The sequence below is a fragment of the Microcebus murinus genome, chromosome X (genome assembly GCF_040939455.1).
Source record: "Microcebus murinus isolate Inina chromosome X, M.murinus_Inina_mat1.0, whole genome shotgun sequence".
Lineage (NCBI taxonomy): Eukaryota > Metazoa > Chordata > Mammalia > Primates > Cheirogaleidae > Microcebus > Microcebus murinus.
In genome coordinates, this window is record NC_134136.1 from 50,437,506 (window position 1) to 50,463,161 (window position 25,656).

The following is a 25,656-nucleotide window of genomic DNA, read 5'->3' on the forward strand; positions in this document are numbered from 1 at the left end:
ATTCTGCATCACATAGTTTCCATAGTTATGTAAAACAAGCACTTAAAAATTAATAGTTTTGTTCTACCTATTTGAATATTACTTTCCACAAGAGAAGAAAAAAATTCTAGATTTTATGACTTGAATCATGTGGTAATGTTAAACTTTAGTATTTAGAATTAGAATGTTTCTTAGAAATTGTGTAATTATTTTTATGTCATGAGTACATAATTTGTTAGCTCCTAATAACAAAAGTATGTTGTTTGTATTTCATATTTTGGATTTCCTAATGTAATGTTCTCTTTTTAGAAAAGGTGGACAAGTCCTATTTTCAAGAGAAGATGACCTTTAACACTTTTGAAGGATCTAAAACTTGTATACCTGCAGACATCAATAAGGATGAAGAATTTGTAGAAGAGTTTAATAGATTAAAAACTTTTGCTAATTTTCCAAGTAGTAGTCCTGTTTCAGCATCAACACTGGCACGAGCAGGTTTTCTTTATACTGGTGAAGGAGATACCGTGCGGTGCTTTAGTTGTCATGCAGCAGTAGATAGATGGCAATATGGAGACTCAGCAGTTGGAAGACACAGGAAAGTATCCCCAAATTGCAGATTTATCAACGGCTTTTATTTTGAAAATAGTGCCATGCAACCTACAAATCCTGGTGTCCAGAATGGTCAGTACAAAGTTGAAAACTATCTGGGAAACAGAAATCATTTTGCTTTAGACAGGCCATCTGAAACTCATGCAGACTATCTTCTGAGAACTGGACAGGTTGTAGATATATCAGACACCATTTACCCAAGGAACCCTGCTATGTGTAGTGAAGAAGCTAGATTAAAGTCATTTCAGAATTGGCCAGACTATGCCCACTTAACCCCAAGAGAGTTAGCTAGTGCTGGACTCTACTACACAGGTATTGATGATCAAGTGCAGTGCTTTTGTTGTGGTGGAAAACTGAAAAATTGGGAACCTTGTGATCGTGCCTGGTCAGAGCATAGGCGACACTTTCCTAATTGCTTCTTTGTTTTGGGCCGGAACATTAATATTCGAAGTGAATCTGATGTTGTGAGTTCTGATAGGAATTTCCCAAATTCAACAAATCTTCCAAGAAATCCATCCATGGCAGATTATGAAGCACGGATCATTACTTTTGGGACGTGGATATACTCAGTTAACAAGGAGCAGCTTGCAAGAGCTGGATTTTATGCTTTAGGTAAACTTTATTATAAAACCAATAAATACCTTTACAACTATCCCAGAGCTCCTAAAAACTAAATAGATGCCTTTAGCCCCTTGAACTGGTAAATATTTAGGTATAAGCTGGCATGATTATATCACTATTATTCTGTGAACTCTCGTGTTGAATCTGTAATGTAACTACTGAATTTATGCAGGAAAAACTACCATATCATGAGTCATGTTTATCTTTATGTAATTGTTTTTAGGAGAGGGATGACATGCCTGGTAGATGGTAGATATCCCTGATAGAAGAAGAATTGGTCTAATAGTAATACTAGCTATCATTTATTGAGCACCTACTATATGTTCTCTCTCTCTCTCTCTCTCTCTCTCTCTCTCTCTCTCTATATATATATATATATATATAAAACATACATTTTCTCTAAGCCTTACAACAACCTATAAAAAGAGTTAGCATTAGAGAGTTTAGTTTGGGTTCTACTGTATTAAAATTGATGTCTACCTTTAGTACATAGACTATATATTTGAAAACTGCCCTGTATTATGCCTACTGCTTCAAATGAATGCCTTTCACATGGACTGCTATAGACAAGTCAGGAAGGGCCATTAATGTGATGGCTTCCAGGGGATATTTTTAAAATCATACCATTATATATCTGACCCATTTATTTTTAAGATTGATAGTGCTTATAAAAATTGGTTATGTCAAAAGATTTTATTTATATAGAATCAAATAGTAATCTTGAAGGTTTGTTTAGTGTCATTCAGCTAAAACCTTAGAGAAACTTAATCTTGTAATTTCATTATGTTAGAACTTTATCGTTACTAACACTTGGAACATAACTTGTTTTAAAGTTTCACCGTTTGAAACACAAAGTGCAATATTAATGGCCCAAATGACATACGTAAAAAAGAAAGTAACAATTTTAGTTTTTAACATAGGACAATTTTATTTTTATTTGTCTTCTGTAAAATACTTTAGATCAGTGAATTGAGTGTTTATTTCCTCAAATGATAAAGATCATGTCTATTACTTAGATGTGAACTTGAATGTCCTTTAAGCTATGAGATTTTCATGTAATTTAGATGTGCTTAATTTTTAGGTGTGAAAATGGGTATTTTTGTGTAAGTTTCTAACTGCACAAATAAATATATCTTGTGTGTTTTCTTAGGTGAAGGTGATAAAGTAAAGTGCTTTCACTGTGGAGGAGGGCTAACTGATTGGAAGCCCAGTGAAGACCCTTGGGAACAACATGCTAAGTGGTATCCAGGGTAAGATATTTAATTGTTCATTTATTAACAGGCAAGTTGAACAGCATGCAGTGGGAAGTCTTGAATTACTTTTCACCTCAACAATTTTTTCCTTTGCTGTGGCTTGAAATTTGTACCAGGTTTATAAAAATGAGGTCACCTACTTTATAAGGAAAAAAACCCACCTCAGCCTTTTCTGGTGACCAAAACATTCACTATGTATGTGTCATGTCTATGACATAAGATTATTCCATATCTAAACACAAATTAGGAAATGTATGTGTTTTTGTTGTTGGAAGTAGGCTCTTTCATGATAGGCACAGGAGAGCCCATGTTGCCAAGGAGATTCCTTAAGAAGTCATCATAGCTCCCAGGAAATACTAATGTATCTCATTGACTAAGACACATAATTGTTCACATTTTTGAGATCGCTGAAATCAGGACACATCTGGTGGTAGGTCATAATTTAATTGGCGGCAGTTTTAGATGGTATGTAATAAAATAATCATGCTCCTTACACCAGTGGCATCTTAGGATGATAATATGCCCTAAATGTCTTTTTGCCATCTTGCCTCTTTATTTTAAAGTACACAGGTATATAAGTGATGTGAATTCCTGGCCTATGAAAGAGTACAACTTAAAACTTGAGATAGATCATTTGAAAAGAAATCTTAGCCTTAAACAGCTTTAAAGGGAAAGATTGAAAAGCCTAAAGAATTCCTTTTAAATGTACAATTGGTTAATCCTCTAAATAAAACTTTTTAAGGAGATTAACTATTTAAAACTTTAAAAAAATGTTAAGGTGCAAATGTAATAACTCTTGTTTAAAAGTTTAGTTCTCAAGTTGGTATTTTTTTTCTCTACTAACAGCAAAAGTAGCATAGCAAAGGGAACTTTTTTAAACCTTAAAATGACAATTGGGTAGGGAATTGGGTAACATTTTACTTTTGCTCCTTAGAAATACCAAAAAGCAAGTTAATGATATTAATATGATTGAGATTATATCTTATACTTTACTAATTTATCAGCTACTAAAGTTGAACCTTCTTTTAATTGTTTAGGTGTAAATATCTGTTAGAAGAGAAAGGACAAGAATATATAAACAATATTCATTTAACCCATTCACTTGAGGAGTCTCTGGTAAGTCCCATATTGTATAATATATATTTTCAAATATTATATCATTTGTTTTACAATTATTTCTTTGTGTAAAATTCACAGTATAGTATTATAAATTAATAATACGTGATGAGCTTTAGCAGGGGAGAGCTTGAAAAATGCTTCTTAGTTTTGAAGCAAATCTGTGAAAAGGGGATCAGCATGAACTGATTTAAATATCACTCTAGGCAAAAATGATCTTGAAGAACTAAAATACTGAAGTCCCTTGCCTTCTGAATTTAGACCTTTGTATAATGTGCTTTGTACTCATAAGTAGTTTTAAACTTTTTGCAGACGATATTGAAAATCTCAAAAATGTATCTAAATTGATAGGATGAACTGGGGTGGCCAAGGCATAAGTAACATGTGGAAAGAACCCTGGACTAGCATGGGAGACAGTTACCATGATGGCTCTACCATAAGTCATTCAATCTCCCTGGGCCTCAGTTTCTTGTCTGTAAAGTGAAGGGACTGGATTATTAGATGATCTTTTAACAACTTCTAGCTCCATCAGGCTGTGCCTCTTGTGAACATTCATATATTGAGTTGGAATAAAGCCCATTTATTTCAAATTTATGATTAGTATAACTTTTCAAATTGAGGTACTTGCCTCTTACCAAAAAGAATTCTAACTTATAATTCACATTTCTATTATAGGTAACAACTGCTGAAAAAACACCGTCACTAACTAAAAGAATTGGTAAATATGCTTACTAAATTAAATATACTTTTAATTTCACTGTGAATTTATTATATTTATGGGGTAGAAAGAGAACATATTCTTTCAAGGTCACCACAGTATATTTATTTAAGATGAAATTGCTGACTGGGTGCAGTGGCTCACACCTATAATCCCAGCACTGTGGGAGGTCGAGGCAGGAGGATCAGGAGTTCAAGATCAGCCTGGACAATGTAGCAAGACCTTGTCTCTACAAAAAATTAAAAAAAAAATTAGTTTGGCATGGTGCTGCACACCTGTAGTCCCAGATAGTGGGGAGGCTGACATGGGACGCTCACTTGAGCCCAGGAGTTTGCGGCTGCAGTGAGCTATGATTGTGCCACTGCACTCCAGCCTGGGTGACAGAGCAAAACCCTATCTCTTTTTTTTTTTTTTTTTTTTTTGAGACAGAGTCTCGCTTTGTTGCCTAGGCTAGAGTGAGTGCCATGGCGTCAGCCTAGCTCACAGCAACCTCAATCTCCTGGCTCAAGCAATCCTTCTGCCTCAGCCTCCCAAGTAGCTGGGACTACAGGCATGCGCCACCATGCCCGGCTAATTTTTTATATATATATATTAGTTGGCCAATTAATTTCTTTCTATTTATAGTAGAGACGGGGTCTCGCTCTTGCTCAGGCTAGTTTTGAACTCCTGACCTCTAGCAATCTGCCCGCCTGGGCCTCCCAGAGAGCTAGGATTATAGGCGTGAGCCACCACACCCGGCCAAAACCCTATCTCTTAAAAAAAAAAAAAAGGTTGCTATAAATTTAAGAATTTAATGAAGTGCCTGTAAATTTTAGTCAGATATTTCTGTTCTAAGAACATTAGTACAGCCATTGACAGTTTTTCCATGTTCAGGAGGAACCAGCTATAGGCGGTCTCATTCCCATTTCTGTTAAAATCACGAGAGAAAGGGTTAAGTGTATTTTTGTCCCTGGGCTCTTTAAGTAAGCCAGGATTATGAATTACATGTGGTACTAATGTGCTATCACAATGATTAGCCCTAACCCACCTGCCTCTATCGCATGCTGTCTTTATGCCTTCCCTAGCTTCACAGAACGGTAAGGTTTGGTTTGTTTACCTCCTATTCCCTCATAAAGAGGTAGAGGTTTTTATCACAAAGATTTTTTTACTCATCATAGACATCTTTAAAAACCATAAAGTGGGCCGGGCATGGTGGCCTATGTCTGTAGTCCCATGTACTCAGGAGGCTGAGATGGGAGTATCACTTGAGTCTAGGAGTTCTGGGCTATAATGTGCCGCCATGCTGATTGGGTGTCCACACTAAGTTCAGTATCAACATGATGACCTCCTGGGAGCTAGGGACTACCAGGATGCCTAAGGCAAGGTGAACCTGCCCAGGTTGGAGTAGGTCAAAACTACTATGCTGATCAGTAGTGAGAGCGGACCTGTGAATAGCCACTTCAGTCCGGCCTGGGCAACATAGTGAGATCCTGTCTCTTAAAAAAAAAAAAAAAAGCCTTAAAGTGGGCAGAGAAAGATATTATGTTAAGCAGGGAAGATACTGTTATCGTCACTTTTCATTTATTTAATTAATTTATTTTTTTTCCTCTAACCTGCTTCCGAGAAAGATATCCCCACTTTTCAGATGAAGAAACAGAGGTTAAGAGGTTACCTACAATCACATTACAAGTCATTAGTGGAACTAGGACTGTAAACAAGGTTTTCTGAATTCTATATCACACTGCAGATCTCATTTTCAACTTAGGCATCATGTTTCAAAAATAGTAGAAAATTTAATTTAGAATATGTCTGGTGATTCCCCACTCCCTATACTTGTAGCATCATCTGTTTAGTATCTTAAGGATTATAAGGGAGGAGAATACTATATATATTCATAAATATGCTTGAGAAGGAGAATTACTTTGATACTTTTTGATATGGTTTTGGTATTTTTTTTTTTAAGACAGGGTCTTGCTTTGTTGCCCAGGGTACAGGCCTAGAGTACATTGGTGTCATCATAGCTCACTGCAACCTCAAATTCCTGGGCTCAAGTGATCCTCCTGCCTCAGCCTCCCAAAGTGCTAGGATTACAGGGGTGAGCCACTGTATCCCCCTGATATGGGGTTTGTAATGGACATAATAGTATAGTCTAAGAAATCATTTAGTCCAGCCTATATTTTTAAAGTTATTCAGAAACAAAGATTCTATAACTTTTTTTTGAGACAGGAGTCTTGCCCTGTTGCACAGGCTGGAGTGCAGTGGCTATTCACAGGTGCAATCATCGCACACTACAGCCTTGATCTCCTCACCTCAAGCAGTTCTCCCTCCTCAGCCTCCCTAGTAGCTGAGACTATAGACATGCACCACAACACCCAGCTTCTGTAACATTTCTTTTTTTTTTTCTGAATATGATGATTTTATTATTCATGGAATTAATGGAATATCTGGCTTGGAAGGAACTTTGAGTTCCTGAAGCTCGCTCAGGGAGAAAGCTGAGGTCTACAGAGAATGGAGATAACTATTCCAACGTTATGTGGTGACTCAGAGGCAGGAGTGGCACCCTGAACTCTTGAACCCTAGACTAGTTTGCATGATTTGTTAAGGACCACTGCCCAGGGGTGGAGAAGAAAGATCCTCCCCATAAGAACATCTCTTGCCCACTTTTTTTTTTTTTTTTTGAGACAGAGTCTTGCTCTGTCACGTTGGGTAGAGTACATCATCATAGCTCACTGCAACCTCAAACTCCCGGGCTCAAGTGATCCTCCTGCTTCAGTCTCCTGAGTAGCTGGGACTACAGGCGCATAGCATGAAGCCCAGCTAATTTTTCTATTTTTAGTAGAGATGGAGTCTTGCTCTTGTTCAGGCTGGTCTCAAACTACTGAGCTCAAGTAGTCCTCCCTCCTTGGCCTCTCAGAGTGTTACGATTATACACATGAGCCACCGCACCTGGCCTCTAGACCACTTTTATTTGTTTACCTTTCATTTGCATAGTATCACATGGATTGTGTCCAATGGCCTTAGCAGGAAAGTTGCTTCAGAATTTGGCATGAAGCATGCCACTGTTTCCATGGGCCCGAGTTATCTTTCCCCAGATCACTCTGGTTTTGTTCAGTTTGCCACCAGGAGTCACTGCATTGTTCTTTGCTTTGTATATGTAAGCACATCTCTTACCCAAATAGAATTCAGTTTCATCTCGGGCATAAACACCTTCAATTTTAAGGCGAGCTGTGTGCTCTTTTTGTTTCCGGAGACCCTGCTTATAGCCAGCAAAGATGACCTTGGACTGCAGCTTTCCAGACTTATTTGCCTTTTAGAAGTCCTGTTCCCAGCAGACCTCTACGGGCTCCAAGATGGCAGAAATAGCTATAACATTTTTTGATAATATTTTTTGGTATTTAATCATCCTTACAATGCATAATAATCTTTTTATGACTAATGAGATTCTTGCTCAGGTTAGGGTTAATGTGTTGATAGATAGCGTCTTACTCTGTTGCCCAGGCTGGGGTATAGTGGTGTGATCATTGCTCACTGTAACCTGGAACTTCTAGGCTCAAGCAATCTTCCTGCCTCAGCCTCCCAAAGTGTGGGATTACAGGTGTGAGATACCACACCCGGTCTAGAGTTAATGTTTTTGTTGTTGTTGTTTTGTTTTGTTTTTTGAGACAGAGTCTCGCTTTGTTGCCCAGGCTAGAGTGAGTGCCGTGGCATCAGCCTAGCTCACAGCAACCTCACACTCCTGGGCTCAAGCAATCCTGCTGCCTCAGCCTCCCGAGTAGCTGGGACTACAGGCATGTGTCACCATGCCTGGCTAATTTTTTCTATATATATTAGTTAGCCAATTAATTTCTTTCTATTTATAGTAGAGACGGGGTCTCGCTCTTGCTCAGGCTGGTTTCGAACTCCTGACCTTGAGCAATCCACCCGCCTTGGCCTCCAAGAGTGCTAGGATTACAGGCGTGAGCCACCACGCCCGGCCTAGAGTTAATGTTTTTAAATTGAGATATAATTCATATAACATAAATTTCACCCTTACAAAGTGTACAGTTTAGTGGGTTTTAGTATGTTCACAAGGTTGTTCAACCATTACTGCTATTTAATTGCAGAACATTGCCATTACCCCAAAAAGAAACTCTATACTCACCCATCAATAGTCATTCCCCATTGCCCTCCCTGCCCCCAGGCAACCACTAATCTACTTTCTGTCTATATGGATTTGCCTATTCTGGACATTAATGTAAATGGAATCATGCAATATGTGGCCTCAAGGTTCATCCATGTGATAGCATATGTGAGTACTTCATTCTTTTTTATAGTGGAAAAATATTCCATTGTATGAATAATACTGCATATGTTTATCCGTTTGTCAGTTGATGGACATTTGGCTTGTTTCTATTTTTTGGCTGTTATGAATGATGCTGCTATGAACATTTGTGTATAAGTTTTTGTGTTGACATATTTTTTTAATTCTTTTGAGTATATATCCAGGGATGGAGTTGCTGGGTCATGTGGTGTAACTCTTTGTTTAACCTTTTGATGAAATAGCAATTTCCAAAGTGCCTGCAGCATTGAGTTGTAAGAGCTTATTATATATTATAGTTCTTTACATGTAAGAACTATAATAATAATTATAAGTTCCTTGTCAGATATATGATTTGCAAATATTTTCTCCCATTCTGTGGGTTGTCTTTTCACTTTCTTATTGGTGTTGTTTGAAGCACAAAAGTTTTTAATTTTGATGAAGTCTAATTTACCTATTTTTTTGTTGCCAGTGCTTTTGGTGTCACATTTAAGAAACCATTGCCTAATCCAAGGTCACAAAGGTTTATACCTATGGTTTCTTCTAAGAGTTTCATGCGCCAGACCTGGTGGCTCATGCCTGTAATCCTAGCACTCTGGGAGGCCAAGGTGGGAGGATCGCCTGAGCTCAGGCATTTGATATCAGCCTGAGCAAGAGTGAGACCCCATCTCTACTAAAAATAGAATATATTAACTGGGCATTGTGGTGTACACCTATAGTCCCAGCTACTCAGAAGGCTAAGGCAGGAGAATTACTTAAGCCCAGGAGTTTGAGGTTTCAGTGAGTTATGATGACCCCACTGCATTCTATCCAGGGTGACAAAGGGAGACTCTGACTCAAAAAAAAAAAAAAATGAGTTTTATGGTCTTGGCTCTTACATTCAGGTCTTTGATCCATTTTGAGTTAATTTTTGTATATAATATCTGGTGGATGTCCATTTCATTCTTTTTCATGTGGATATCTGGTTGTCCCTGCTTTTGGTTTTTAGCAAGTTGAGTTTGAAATACCTGTAGGACCTCAAAGTAGGAGGATATTAAAACCTGGTACTCATATAAATGAGAGTAAGATGGTAGTGGTAGGGGAAGTGCCTGAAGAGGTCACATCTGATTAGGTGGGCAGACTTAAACAGCAACAAAACAAACTGGAAAAAAAGCAAGTCAAAAATAGGAGAAGCAGAAAAGAGCAATGCCCACCTGCCTTCTGGACATTTCTACCTAGAAATCCCCAAAACATCTCAAATTTAGCATCTCTAAAAACCACTCAGACTGGATCTAGTCCTGTTCTTTTTTTCTCCTGTACTGGTTAATACTTCCACAGCTCACAAAGTTGCCCAGTAATTTGAGTCATTCTAAGCTATTTGCTCTCCTTAATCCTTCTATATTTAATTAACCACCAGGTCCGATAGATTCCATCGTTTTAATATTGTCTGAAATCCGTCCCCTCCCCACTGATTGTGCTCTAGCTCAGGCCCTTATTTTTCATTTGGGCTATTGTAGTAGTCTCCTCACTGGTCTTTTGTCTGCATTATAACCTCCCAACAGAGTTTTTCTTTATCAAACACAAATCTTAAGTTACTTTCATACCTAAAAAATATCTCATTACTTACCATATATATTTCTTATAATCAAATACCTACATCTCTACTTTTCCATCCTTTTCTCTTTTCAAAAACATTTATGAAGTATAACATACATAGAGTAAAGTTCTTAAAGTACACTAATCTTAAGTTTTCATCTTGATGTATTTTAACATATATATACACCTGTGTAACCATCACTCAGATCAAGATATAGAACATTTCCACCACCCCAGAAAGCTCCTTTAGGCTGCTTCACCATCAATACCCACCCCAAGTTATATTCTGGCTTCTATTATCATAGATTATTTTTGCTTATTACCTTAAGTTAGTTTTGAATTTCTTATAAATGGAATCATGTAGTGTGTACTTTTTTGTGTTTGATTCATCATTATGATAATGTTTTGCTCATCATATCTATGAGATTCACCCATATTTTCTATGAAAATAGTTTGGGATGTTTTTCTTCCTTTGTAGTGTTTGATTATACCACAATTTATTTGTTTAATCACCTGATGATGGACATTTGAGTTCTTCCCAGTTTGGGGCTATTATAAATATAAAGAATGCCACCATGAATATCTCGTGCATGTTTTTGGTGGAGATAATCACTCATTTTTTTATGCCCAAGAGAGGAATTAATGAGTCAGAGGGTACAAGTCTCCTCTCTTAGCACTTCCCTCCACATCTTGTACTCCTACTTTGATTATCATAAAAATGAGTTTTCACTGACTTTCTGCCCTATCTAGTCTAACCCCCTCAACTACAGAAACTAAGTCTGAGAGCTAGGAAACTGATACATACAAGGTTACAGACTAAGACTTCCCTCAATTTCTCATCATTTTTTCCAAATAATTGCTACTGACTTGGTAACAGCATCCACCCTTTAAGTACCTTATCTTAGCTGTTAATTAATACAGCTGGATTCAAAACAATTCAGATATTTGAAGCACTTAACCCTTTTCTTACCTCTTTTACTTTGTCTTGCATTGTTTTTTGGTTGTTGTTTTTGTTTTGTTCTTTTGAGACAAAGTCTTGCTCTGTCACCCCAGTTAGAGTGCTGTGGCATCATCCTAGCTCACTGCAACCTTAAACTCCTGGGTTCAAGTGATCTTCCTGCCTCAGTGTCCTGAGTAGCATGGACTACAGGCATGTGCCACCACATCCAGCTAATTTTTCTGTTTTTTGTAGAGACAGGGCCTCACTCTTGCTCAGGCTGGTCTCGAACTCTTGAGCTCAAATGATCCTCCTGCTTTGGCCTCCCAGAGTGCTAGGATTATAGGCATGAGCTACTGCACCCAGCCATTTGCCCTATTTTAATGGTCTTGATAGCACCTAATCTTCAATAATCTGAAGCATTACAAAATACATACTCACTGCCTTTGCAATTAATTGTAAGATTCTAAACATGATCCTTCACTGCATGAGTACTTCAAAAAATCTTGCCAAAGCAGCTTTCGTTTGCTGGTTTGTTTTTGGTTTTACGCTTGCTGCTTAATTTTTTCTTTTTAACTATATTTTGCTATTGAGTTGTGTTAATGAAAGCAATTGTTTAAATTCTATGTTCTTTTTCCTCACCAATTTTCTTTTCAGATGATACCATCTTTCAAAATCCTATGGTACAAGAAGCTATACGAATGGGATTCAGTTTCAAGGACATTAAGAAAATAATGGAAGAAAAAATTCAGACATCTGGGAGCAACTATAAATCATTTGAGGTTCTGATTGCAGATCTAGTGAGTGCTCAGAAAGACAGTACACAAGATGAATCAAGTCAGACTTCATTGCATAAAGGTATGCATGGATGTTTTTAAAAAGCAAGATAAACCTAACAGCAATTCATTATGGATAGTATCTTATGTGACTTTGTGGCCCATTCATTTCCCTTCTGTCACCTCTTCTTTAGGGTAAACATTTAAAAAAAATTTTTATCATGAAAAGTGTCAACCATACACAAAAAAGTAGAGAGAACGTTATAACAAATCCTCATGTACCCATCAACCAGCTTCAACAATTCAGTCATCATTTTCTAATCTTGTTTCATATCTTCCCCTTTTTTTGCCATAGTACTTCAAAGTAAATACCGGATATTATATATATTATTACCTATAAATACTTTGAGATATTGCTAACAGATAAGAGCATTTTTTTTTTTTTGAGACAGAGTCTCACTTTGTTGCCCAGGCTAGAGTGAGTGCCGTGGCGTCAGCCTAGCTCACAGCAACCTCAAACTCCTGGCTCAAGCAATCCTCCTGCCTCAGCCTCCCAAGTAGCTGGGACTACAGGCATGCGCCACCATGCCCGGCTAATTTTTTGTATATATATTAGTTGGCCAATTAATTTCTTTCTATTTATAGTAGAGACGGGGTCTCGCTCTTGCTCAGGCTGGTTTCGAACTCCTGACCTTGAGCAATCCACCCGCCTCGGCCTCCCAGAGAGCTAGGATTACAGGCGTGAGCCACCGCGCCCGGCCAGATAAGAGCATTTTTAAAATACAACCATAATGCTGTATCTACTTGAGCTGCTATACAAAATACCATAGACTGGGTGGCCTAGACAACAGATATTTATTTCTCACAGTTCTAGAGGCTGGGAAGTCCAAGATCAAGGTGCCAGCAGATTGGTTCCTAGTGAGGGCCGTCTTCCTGGGTTGCAGATGGCTGCCTTCTCATTGTGTCTTCACATGGCATAGGCATGGGGAGGAAGTGCTCTGGTCTATCTTCCTCTGTTTATAAAGACATTAATCCCATCATGGGAATCTCACCCTCATGACCTCATCTAAACCAAATTACTTCCCCAAAGGCCCCACCTCCAAATATCATCACATTAGACATGGAAAAAAGATAAAAAATATGAATTCCTCCTTTATGGATAGTATAATGCTTGGCAGCAACATTGAAGATTAAAGAAGAAGTTTCAAACTACATACACTTTTGGATACTTATAATCACTGCTCTTTAAGCTCTTGACTACTCTCCTCCAAAAGGTGAAAATTCACCTAGTGCTAATAAACCTAAAAGTTTACTTATTTTTGACACATTTAAGACCCTTTTGATCTTTAAGATATTTCAAATGCTTTTGAAACATTATCCAGATAATTATGTAAATCATAAAATTATATGAATATTAATGATATTTAAAATTATATCCATTGATATAAAAGATTCAGGAGAAAGCTTACTACTTTTTCCTTAGAGATATATTTATTTAAAACCAGGCTGGGTGTGGTGGCTTACGCCTGTAATCCTAGCACTCTGGGAGGCTGAGGTAGGTGGATCGCTCAGGGTCAGGAGTTTGAGACCAACCTGAGCAAGAGTGAGACTGCGTCTCTACTAAAAAAAAAAAAAAAAAAAAAAAGGAAATTAATTGGCCAACTAAACATATATAGAAAAAATTATTAGCTGGGCATGGTGGTGCATGCCTGTAGTCCCAGGTACTCAGGAGGCTGAGGTAGGAGGATCGCTTGAGCCCAGGAGTTGGAGGTTGCTGTGAGCTAGGCTGATGCCACGGCACTCTAGCCCAGGCAACAGAGTGAGACTCTGTCTCAAAAAATAAAATAAAATAAAATAAATATATATATGTTTTTTTATATATATATATATAAATTAGCCAGGCATGGTGGCAAATGCCTGTAGTCCCAGCTACTTGGGAGGCTGAGGCAGAAGAATTGTTTAAGCCCAGGAGTTTGAGGCTTTTGAGGCTGCTGTGAGCTAGGCTGACGCCACGACACTCTAGTCTGGGGAACAAAGTGAGACTCTGTCTCAAAAACAAAAACCAGTACAAGTTCCACTTGTCTTGGTGGTGATAAAATAAATCATTTACTTGGTCATCTTTCTACTGTAATAGAAATACACGCAATTGTGTCTTTTTTCCCTGCACGTAAACACAACTAAAGCTAAATTAAGTTTGCCTATAATTTGTTAGTTTTTATACCTAAAAGTGTTGTCTGCAACAGAAGAATTTAGTGGGTTTCAGCAGGAAGAAAAAAGGGACAGTGCATTGGGGGGGGGTGTCTTTTCTCTATCCAATAGGAATTGATGGGGGCTCTTATTATCACTGAGACTGCAGACTAGGATGGTGTGGGAAGGAGGGCCTAAGTAAATGGCAGTCCTCAGAGATGGGAGTTGGAATTTATCAGTTGGTTCTCCTTAGTCTCACTAAATTGAGAGGCAGGCAGTTGACACAGGCTATCTATTCATGCTGGGACTGCTGCCTATTTCTCTTCCCAAAGGTTAATGAGGAAAGGCTGGCACTAAGATTCTTTTAATTTTATACAAAATAAGGATGGGCCTAATTGAAATGAAGCAGGTGAAAATTATTAGAAAAAGGATAACATTGTCACTGAGAATCCTAGATCTGATGCTAGCGTTTTTCCTCTTTTTAAAAATTATATCATGCTAGATAAAGCCCTTTATTTAGTATATGTGCTAAAGCACTTATGTTAATCCTTATGTATATATTACTGTATATAATATAAAAATCAAATAACCCATATTTGTCCACATAGATCTGCTCTAATAGTAAAATGAATAATATCAGTTCATTCTAGAAGAGGTTTAAAATGATGTATTAATAGTAAGCCTGAGCAAGAGTGAGACCCTGTCTCTACAAAGAAATAGAAAAATTAGCCAGGTGTTGTGGCATGTGCCTGTAGTCCCAGCTATTCAGGAGGCTGAGGCAGGTGGATCACTTGAGTCCAGGGGTTTGAGGCTGCAATGAGCTATGATCACAACACTGCAGTCCAGCCCAGGGAGACAGAGTGAGACCCTGTCTCAAAAAAAAAAAAAAACAAATGATGTAGTAAAAATATTAGCAAGTAACATTAAAGATTATCTAGCTATTGCTTTTATTGTTCATGTGCCAAGAACCTCCTGACTTAGAAGAGGGCCTTGTGGGAAGTAGTAAGGGAAAGGTGCTGTAGGGAAGGATGTAGAATCCAATAGTTGGCCGGGCGCTGTGGCTCACGCCTGTAATCCTAGCTCTTGGGAGGCCGAGGCGGGCGGATTGCTCAAGGTCAGGAGTTCAAAACCAGCCTGAGCAAGAGCGAGACCCCGTCTCTACTATAAATAGAAAGAAATTAATTGGCCAACTGATATATATATATAAAAAAAAAAAATTAGCCGGGCATGGTGGCGCATGCCTGTAGTCCCAGCTACCCAGGAGGCTGAGGCAGAAGGATCACTGGAGCCCAGGAGTTTGAGGTTGCTGTGAGCTAGGCTGACGCCACGGCACTCACTCTAGCCTGGGCAACAAAGCGAGACTCTGTCTCAAAAAAAAAAAAAAAAAAAAAAAAAAAGAATCCAATAGTTATCTTTAAGGTTAGGGTGAAGCAATTGCCAGAGGTAAACTATAAGGCTGGTGGAAAAAATCTATGCCCAGAGCATCACCATTTCAAGTTAGTAGCTGTATCACAAGGCTTAAATAAAGTAGGAAAAGGTAGAGTTGATGGTATCAGTGTTTGGTAGACATGGCATTTCATTCTGTCTCTATAAATTTGGCTAGGTATCTGGACCAGTGTTATTTTTTTTTTCAACTCATTGCAGTATCACATCAAAAAGCAATACATAAATTACTTGTTTTCTTCCTTTTGATTTTTTTGGCATGAATATACACTTCATTCTGACTTTTTTTTTTTTTTTTGGTGTTGATTCTTTCATATAAGTCAGTTTATAGTGCCATCTGTTTACTTATGTTGTTTCTTCTGCCCTAAATGCCTTTTCCCTGTCTGTATATCGAGTCACTTTCTCCACTCCACCCCCAACTCCCTGAATCCATCTTGTGAATTCATCCTTCAAGGCTCAGTTCAGAAGTCACTTCATTCAGGTTTTCTCCGGTACCCACCCCAGAGTTAGCAGTTCCTTCTTTTTTACTCCTTGTGCTGGTAGAGCATTTTTTACATTGTTTTGGAACTGTTTTCTTTCTGTCTTGTCCATTAGACCAAGCTTCTTGAGGGTAGGTGCTTTATCTTTCTATCTCTGATATGTTCCATGTTTGAGCCTATAGCTTTTATTATACCCAGGAAGTTGCTTTTTAAGAAGAAAGGGATTAAATAATCCTTTCCTCTATCCCCTAGGCAGAGAAATCTTTCTGAAGCACAAATGTGATCATATCTCACTCCAGTTTAAAACCCTTCATTGGCTCCCAGGGCCCTCAGGGTTAAGTCCAAACCCCTTACATAGCTTGCCAAATCTTTTACAGTCAGGCTTCTGATAACCTTCTGTAGCTTCATTTCATGCTCTTTTCCCCTCAAATTCTTTGCCTAAGCTTTACCTGTACACTTGCAGGCCATGTTCTGTTTCTTCTCTTAGAGCTTGCTGATGCCATTTCCTCTACCCAGAACATGCTTCTTTTATTTCCCCTATCCCCCAAGGCCTTCTCTCTCCAAGTTAACTCCTAACTCATCTTTTAGGCACCAGTTTAAGAATGACTTCCTCTGGGAGGCTTTCCTTTATGCGTGCGTACGTGCACACACTTGCACACACCCTTCCTGTGCTTTCATAACACATTGTAATTACCTTCATCATAATATAATTTCCTGTTTACTGGTGTTCCTTACTTGTATATGAACTATTGGGGGCCTGAGGTCTATATATTTGTTAATTGTATCTCTAGTGCCTAGAACCTAGTTAAGAATTCAGTAAGTATTTGTTGAATAAAATTAAGCTGTTTCCCAAACATGTGTTCAGAATAGTGTTCCCCAGGATATTAAAAAGGATGCCATGAAAAAGGGGCTCCAAGGTTAAATAGGGGAATGCATTGTACATTTCCAAGCGGGAGCATATACTATACTGTACTACATTGTAGTGGGTGGCAATGGTTCCCAAATACCAGTATGCCCGACCCCAGAAATTTTAGATTCTGTGATTGGGGCCCAGGAATCTGTTGTTTAAAAATGCCAGAAGTTACTCTTATATGAGGCCAGATTTTTAAACCACGGGTATACAATGATTACAAAGATAGTTAAAATGTGTAATGCATTTGGAATAATGCCTAGCACATGGTATTTATGCTATATTACTGTTAACTGGTGCTGCTTCTGCTTTTGTTATCATTAGAGTTATAAATGACCATGATACACTTTTTTGGCATATTTGTTAACATTTCACAAAACCTATTTTGGAAAAGACTGAATTAAGCAAGTACTTCAGTGCCACCTATATGCTGATGACACCAAATCTCTATCTCTAGCCCTGACTTCTCCCGACCTCAAGATTTGACTCTCTAGTTGCCTACTGGGTATTTTTATATGGATGTCCTGCAAACACCTCAAAAACATCTGAAAATCCCAAACCTGTACCTCCTTCTATATTTCCTATTGACATCACCATAGCTTTGTCAGCCAAGCTAGCAATCAGCTTTAGTTCCTCTTTCTTCCTCAGCCATCAGATTCAGTCAATTACCAAATCCTACTTATCCCATGTCAGAAATGTCCCTCAAATCCATCCGTCCATTTCTGGAATCAGTCATGCCCTTTCCATATGCTACTTTTACCTGACCCTTCCTTTTCTGCCTGGGAAATTGCTGTCCATGTATAAATGTCACTCCTCTACTTTCCCCCTCCCCCAACCCAGCTGCTGCCAACCCGTGAAGCGTTCCCTAACTAGCCTGAACAGAAGAACTTGTTCTCTCATCTTGTCCCAGGGCACTTTGTACGTAACTTTATTATAGCACTTATCACTTTGTACTTTGCGCTTACCTCTGTAGCCTCATCTTACATCCTCTCCCACTGGCATGCAAGTTGTTTAAGAGCAGATGCCATGTGTGAGTCATCCCCATATCTCCTGGCACTAGTCCAGTGCCTGGCACATACTAGGGGCTCAGTACATGTTTCAATGAACTAAAACAATTAAGAAAGTGTAAAACTAGCATTATTCTTTTCTTTTTGTGCAGAGATTAGTACTGAAGAGCAGCTAAGGCGCCTGCAAGAGGAGAAGCTTTGCAAAATCTGTATGGATAGAAATATTGCTGTAGTTTTTATTCCTTGTGGACATCTGGTCACTTGTAAACAATGTGCTGAAGCAGTTGACAAATGCCCCATGTGCTACACAATCATTACTTTCAAGCAAAAAATTTTTATGTCTTGATCTGACTCCACAGTAGGCATGTTATGTTCTTCTTATTATCCTGATTGATTGTGTGATGTGAACCGACTTTAAGTAATCAGCATTGAATTCCATTAGCATTTGCTGCCAAGTATAAAAAAAATGTAAATGGCAATGTCTTAGTTGGCAATCTAAACTTTGAATTTCTGGATTTTCAGGGTATTAGCTGTATTATTTATCCAATTTCTTTTACTGTTAATTAATTGAAGTCCTAGACTAAGAAACAGGATATTATAACTGGTCACAATATGTATTTGTAGTATACTGACTTAGTTTCTAAGTGTAACTGAATTAATCATATGAATTTTTTGTTCTTTTCAGATAGGCTTAACAAATGGAGCATTCTGTAGAAACGTGGAGATTAGAGTTAATCTCCCCAATCACATAATTTGTTATGCGTGAAAAAGGAATGAACTGTTCCACATTGGTGGAAAGATAGAGATTATTTTTAGATGTTTATCTTTGTGTTTTAGGATTCTGTCCATTTTCTTTTAAAATTATAAACATGTATGAATGATTTTTAAAAAGTAATTTTGCCATCTTTGAAAGGGTATTTAATGATAGAATACCATCTAGCCAACGTGTACTACATGGAAAGATGTCAAAGATATATTAAGTATAAAATGCAAGTGGCAAAACACTATGTATAGTATGAGCCAAATCAAGGTGTGTGTGTTTTGTATATGTATAGAACAAAAGATTTGGAAAGATATGCACCAAATTGTTAAATGTGGTTTCTCTTGGTGGGGGGTGAGGGGTAGGTCCCAGAGGGGGTTTGCCAGGGGCCTTTCACTTTTTTTTTTTTTTATTTTGTTCTGTTTCAGTTTTTTATAAGTATGTATTACTTTGGTAATCAGAAATTTTAGAAAGTATTTTACTGATTTAAAGGCTTAGGCATGTTCAAACGCCTGCAAAACTACTTATTGCTCAGTTTTAGTTTTTCTAATCCAAGAAGGCAGGGCAGTTAACCTTTTTGGTGCCAATGTGAAATTTAAATGTTTTTATGTTTTTCCTGCCTTGTGGATGAGAAATATTTCTGAGTGGTAGTTTTCTGACAGGTAGACCATGTCTTCTTATCTTGTTTCAAAATAAATATTTCTGATTTTGTAAAATGAAATATAAAATATGTCTCAGATCTTCCAATTAATTAGTAAGGATTCATCCTTAATCCTTGCTAGTTTAAGCCTGCCTAAGTCACTTTACTAAAAGATCTTTGTTAACCCAGTATTTTAAACATCTGTCAGCTTACGTAGGTAAAAGTAGAAGCATGTTTGTACACTGCTTGTAGTTATAGTGACAGCTTTCCATGTTGAGATTCTCATATTATCTTGTATCTTAAAGTTTCATGTGAGTTTTTACTGTTAGGATGATTAAGATGTATATAGGACAAAATGTTAAGTTTTTCCTTTACCTAAATTGTTTTCTTGACTAGTAATAGTAGTAGATATTTCTGAAATGTTCTCTCAAGATCCTTAAAACCTCTTGAAAATTATAAAATATTGGCAAGACAAGAATAGTTGTTTAAATATTTTTTAAAAACATTTGAATAAGAGTCAATATGGGTAAAAAAATGTAAGTTTGAAAATGCTTCAAGGAACATCCAGGGTTTACAAGACTCTCACAGCAGACCTATTGTAGAGGTGAGTGAGGCATGTTACTGCAGAGAAAAGTTTGATAGTGAAACCATATTTTTGTTGTATTTTCTAAGAGAAGGAGTATTGTTATGTTCTCCTAACCTCTGTTGATTACTACTTTAAGTGATATTCATTTAAAGCATTGCAAATTTAAATGAGAATTTTTAAAATTAAATAATGACTGCCCTGTTTCTGTTTTATTATGTAAATCCTCAGTTCTTCACCTTTGCAGTGTCTTCCACTTAGGTTTAATTATGTAGTCATTAAGTTGAATTTGACTTGTATAACCTAAGATTTAAATTTAAAGCTTCCTACAAGGTAAGAAAAGTGTTAAAATTTTTCAGTTATGTTTTCCAGGACACTACAGCTCCAGGTCAGATAGGTAGTTCAATCTAGTTGTTAGCCAAGAAATCAAAGACTGAATTGTTTTAACCTAAGACTTTTCCTGTTTTGGGAGCCTCAGTTCATTAAAATTCTTCTTTTAAGACCTACATGTTTAGAGTTAAGCAAGACTTTTTTTCTCTCTCCATGAGTTGTGAAATTTAATGCATGAAGCTGATGTGGCTAACAAGTTTATTTTAAGAATTGTTTAGAAATGCTGTTGCTTTGGGTTCTTGAAATCACTCAGCACTCCAACTTCTAATCAAATTTTTGGAGACTTACCAGTGTTTGTCTATGCTCCCACTATAAAAAGCACCGAATCCTTTCCATCTAATCAAGTAAAAATTGATCATTTGCAAGGTTAAAAAATATAACCAGATCCAACTGTGTGCCCCCCCTCCCCAACAACTCTCAGTATCTACATGTGGACATTCCTTTTCTGTATAAAGTTGACTAAGATTTCAAGCAACCACCTATTTGACTACATTTTGGTCATGTGAAGATTCAAGTTGCTTTGTAATAGTTATCTTTATTTGTAATGATTTAGTGTGCTGAAAAGCCTTGTCTTACTTTTTGAGAAATGGGTTTAGCATTTATAGAGTAAATTCCAGTTTATTAATTAATGGCTTTGTATTGCTTTTCCTGATAGAATTGGTTTTTCCCTCTTCCCCTTGGTTGGGGGGTGGGTGACATGGGTTAGGGTAGGTGTAGTGAGTGTATATAATCTGATTTGGCCCTGTATATTATGATATTTTGTGCTTGTTATGTTATTTAAATTTGGTAGTTTTTTCTGTTTTCATTTTAGTGGATACAAATTGTATTTTGAACTCTCTGAATGAAGATTACCACCCCAGCATTAGTTGAATATGTTGTGCCCCTTAGACCCAAATTATTGTTTTATTTCCTGATTACCCAGGTGTTGAATGAGGAAAGGGTGAAAGGGGTGTAGGAGAAATGGGATAGGTTGCATATCATTGCTATTAGAGAAATAAGAAAATAGGAAGGAATATAAAAAACTCAAACTTCTCTTCCATTAACTGGAGCTAAAAAAAGAAAGTAAAATAAAGCTTAAAAAGAAAACTCAAACTTCTTCATCTGTAAAATGAGAGTAATACCTATCTTACAAGGTTATGAGAGTTCAGGAGATCATATATGTAAAGCTTCTGCTATAAATATTAATTCCCATGCTAATACCCTCTTACCCCTTTGTGGGTTTTACCTTGACCTGGAAATTTGAGCTAAAATTTAGAAGAAATTCTTAGTAACTCTTTCAGTGACTCCTATTCATCTTTGGTATTTCTCATAGTTAAGACATAAATTGCAATAAATAAATAAGTCAGACCCTTAAAAATATTTATTTTTTAAAAAATCTGAAAAAAATTATTCTCAAATTTAGTTGAGCTCTCAATAGAAACAATTGGCTTATTCCCCTGTCCATAATCAGTTTCAATTATACTGTAATAGTCAGTTTCAATACACTTAACATAGTGTTTCTTTTTCAGCATAATAGAATCATAGAATGTCAGAGCTGGAAGTGACCTTAGAGAGTGTCTAATTCATCCCCCTCATTTTACAGGTGAGGCAACTGAGGCTCAAAGGTGAGGTAATTTGTTCAAAGATATAATAGCTAATTAGTGGCAGAGCCTTGACTAGGACATAGTTTGAAGGTGAAAAATTTCACCAAGCTACCTCTCCTGGAAGGTCTCACATGTTTATTTTTTCCACTATTCTTTCCACTATGCCATAATTTTCACTACATATTAAGTGACACTTTATAACTAATATAATAGGACAATCTTAAATACATATACAGCCGGCCCTTCAGGTTTTGCATCTGAGAATCCAACCAACCAAGGATTGAAAATATTTGGGAAAAAATGATAAAAAACGATACAACAATAAAAAATATAAGTTAAAAAACAATACAGTGTAACAACTATCTACATAGCATTTACATTGTATTAGGCATTATAAATAATCTAAAGATAATTTAAAGTTTAAGGGAGGATGTGCATAGGTTATATGCAAAGTGATTAAGCATCCCAGGATTTTGGTATCTCCGGGGAGTCCTTGGAACCAACCCCATGCAGGTACCAAGGGACGACTGTATCTTCAAATTGGACAATATGACATTAATGTTTGGGTGGTAAGATTCTATTTTGAAGTCTAGAGTTTTCAGATATGCATATAGATTTTTGGAATTTACTATTATGTATCATTAATGTAACATTTAAAATTACTATATATTTTACCATTTTGTATATACTTAGTACCAAATTTGCATTTTTGATTTGATATAACAGAGGCTTTAATGTAATTTCTGTTAGATTTTGCATTTTTTTCATTACTGTTATACTTTAACCTGACAGAATGACTGATTATTATGTCATGGTATTAGTATTGTGAATAATCCTGTGAAATGGTTTGAGATAGAGTACTATATTTGTGAATATAATTTTATGGCTTTTTTCATTTAGTAGGAACCTTTCTATCAATATGGAAAACTAAGAAAATTGCTTTCTGCTGTATAATCTGCCATTCATTGTAGATTAAAGCTTATTTTTCTGTGAATAAAACTTATTCAATAAAGTACTATTCTTTAAAATGATATTTTATTACTTTGTATTTGTTTCATTTTCTTAGAAAAAATAAAATTGCCCTCTTTAAAATACTAAAATGTGACCTCCTAAATATATCTTATGCCATTGGATCAGGCATAAGGTACATACCATGTCATGTCATGTTTTAAGAAGAAAAGAAAGACATCGGCTTTCACATTAATTTATGGAATTCTATAAGTACATGAAAAGTCAATTTTCTTTTTTTTTTTAGTCCACTAATGTCAGTGCCAAATAATTTTAATGTTTTAAAATAGGAACACCCCTCTCCCATAAAGATTGGCTTGGTTGTCCCAAGAGATAGTATAGTCACTATAGCAAATCTTGAATCAAGCAAGTAGCAATGAACCTAAAAAGCCACTGTCCCTTTGAGGCAGGCAGCAAAGGATTTTTGTGAGTTTGTAGAAGCAGCTGACCAGAGAGTTTCATAAGCTACAAGCAATCTGGTGGGATAAACATCAAGGCAATAAAGGATCTTTGGCAGACAGAAATTTAAGAGTAGATATTTCAAGTGGCTATTCCCCTACCCACAATGGCAATTCCTAAATTAAGAGTTGCATTTCAGTGAGTATTACTACCATGTGAGCACCTTAGTGTTGATCAATTAGTACCAGTTTGATGGTGAGTACATGTGGTACATGTTTTTCCATCCTTGTGATACCTCACTTCAAAGGTGGGCTCAATCTCTATCCAGGATAATATAAGAGGTGCTAGATCACCATTGTTTTTTGTAGTTGAGTAAACCCCACAGCTAATGGCAACGGGGCACACTGTATGGGCGAAGGACATGCTTGTAGCCCTGGCTTGAGTGAAGCAAATTCATTTCATGTAACCAAAATGTTTGTACCCCCATAATATCCTGCATTTAAAAAAATAGAAATTTTGTGAGGTGACAGATATATTTAGCACCTTGATTGTGGTGATGATATCATGGATGTATGCATATGTTCAATTTCATCAAAATTGTGCATTTTTCATATATTAATTACACCTCAAAGACACTTCAAAAATAAAATCAACTTTTTCTAAAAAAAAGATGTATTTGAGGCCTACTCTATGTAGGAACTGGTTATCTGCTCTTTGACAGTGTTATCACTGTTACCTGAGATAAACCTTGTCTTAAATGCAGTCCATTTTTTTTGCATGTCAACTACACTTCCCATTAATATGAAGATGTGAATTTTCAAAGCTTCCTATTACAGAAATTTTCAAATTTATACAAAAGTGAAAAGGAAAGTATAATGAACTCCATGGTACTCACCTTCAACAATTATCAACATTTTGCCAGTCTTGTTTCATCTAGGATTCCCTCCACCCTACCTCATCCACCCACTGGCACACTTTAAATCCTAGACATAATGTCATTTCTCCTGTAATTACCTCATTCTGTATTTCTAACAGAGAAGAAAAAAAATTACCCAGATGTGTGAATTTTTTATTCTTTTTTTTGTTGTTGTTGTTGAGACAGAGTCTCTCACTCTGTTGCCTGGGCTTAGAGTGCCGTGGCGTCAGCCTAGCTCACAGCAACCTCAAACTCCTGGGCCCAAGGGATCCTCCTGCCTCAGCCTCCTGAGTAGCTGGGACTACAGGCATGCGCCACCATGCCCGGCTAATTTTTTGTGTATATATTTTTAGTTGGTCAATTAATTTCTATTTGTGGTAGAGATGGGGGTCTCTCTCTTGCTCAGGCTGGTTTTGAACTCCTGACCTTGAGAAATCCGCCTGCCTCACTCCCAGAGTGCTAGGATTACAGGCATGAGTTACTGTACCTGGCTAGATGTGTGAGTTTTTTTCAAGGGACAGGGTCTGGCTATGTTGCCCAGGCTGGAGTATAGCACCTTATCACAGGCACAAACATAGAACACTCCAGCCTTGAACTCCTGGCCTTAAGCGATCCTCCTGCCTCAGCCTCTCCAGTAGCTGGGACTATAGGTGCATGCACCACACCCAAATGTGTGAATTTTTAATTCACTATTATTGCTGAATTTTAATATTCATTTTAAAAATAATTAAAAACAACTTTCTTTTTCTGCTATTTGAAGATTAAGAGAAAGCCCCTCCAAAACTGATATTATCATTTCAAAGATACTTTTAATCCATGTTATCACTATTTCATTTGGTAGTTTGCTTATAAATTGTAGAATAAGGCTGGGTGTGGTGACTCAGTTCTTTAATCCCAGCATTTTGGGAGGCCGAGGCAGGAGGATCACTTGAGGCTAGAAGTTCAAGACCAGTCTGAGCAACATAGCAAGACTTTGTCTTTTTTTTTTTTTTTGAGACAGAGTCTCACTTTGTTGCCCAGGCTAGAGTGAGTGCCGTGGCGTCAGCCTAGCTCACAGCAACCTCAAACTCCTGGGCTTGAGTGATCTTTCTGCCTCAGCCTCCCGAGTAGCTGGGACTACAGGCATGCGCCACCATGCCCGGCTCATTTATATATATATATATATATATATATATATATATATATCAGTTGGCCAATTAATTTCTTTCTATTTATAGTAGAGACGGGGTCTCGCTCTTGCTCAGGCTGGTTTTGAACTCCTGACCTTGAGCAATCCGCCCGCCTCGGCCTCCCAAGAGCTAGGATTACAGGCGTGAGCCACAGCGCCCGGCCCAAGACTTTGTCTTTACACAAAAAATTTTTTGAAAATTAGCCGGGTGCAGTGGGGTGTGCCTGTAGTCCCAGCTACTCAGGAGGCTGAGGCAGGAGGATCACTGGAGCCCAGGAGTTTGATGCTGCAGTGAGCCATGATTGCGCCACTGCACTCCAGCCTGG

The 25,656-nt window shown here is 37.3% G+C and overlaps 1 protein-coding gene across 6 annotated transcripts in view; it reads left to right on the forward strand.

Annotated features, from left to right (window-relative positions):
* Positions 1-22,881, forward strand: part of XIAP (X-linked inhibitor of apoptosis) — a 44,642-nt gene extending 21,761 nt beyond the window's left edge. For 3 of the 6 annotated variants that reach the window (XM_012745635.3, XM_075999421.1, XM_012745634.3), the window contains 6 exons: positions 289-1,197; positions 2,357-2,456; positions 3,497-3,575; positions 4,251-4,293; positions 11,739-11,939; positions 18,036-22,880. In XM_012745635.3, coding sequence (XP_012601089.1) covers positions 321-1,197; positions 2,357-2,456; positions 3,497-3,575; positions 4,251-4,293; positions 11,739-11,939; positions 18,036-18,229 — 1,494 coding nt within the window. In that variant the 5' untranslated portion in view covers positions 289-320 and the 3' untranslated portion in view covers positions 18,230-22,880. Of the gene's footprint in view, positions 1-288; positions 1,198-2,356; positions 2,457-3,496; positions 3,576-4,250; positions 4,294-11,738; positions 11,940-18,035 lie in introns of all 6 variants that reach the window. The other 3 variants (XM_075999422.1, XM_012745639.3, XM_075999423.1) reach the window with 2 other exon arrangements.
* The last annotated feature ends 2,775 nt before the right edge of the window (positions 22,882-25,656 follow it).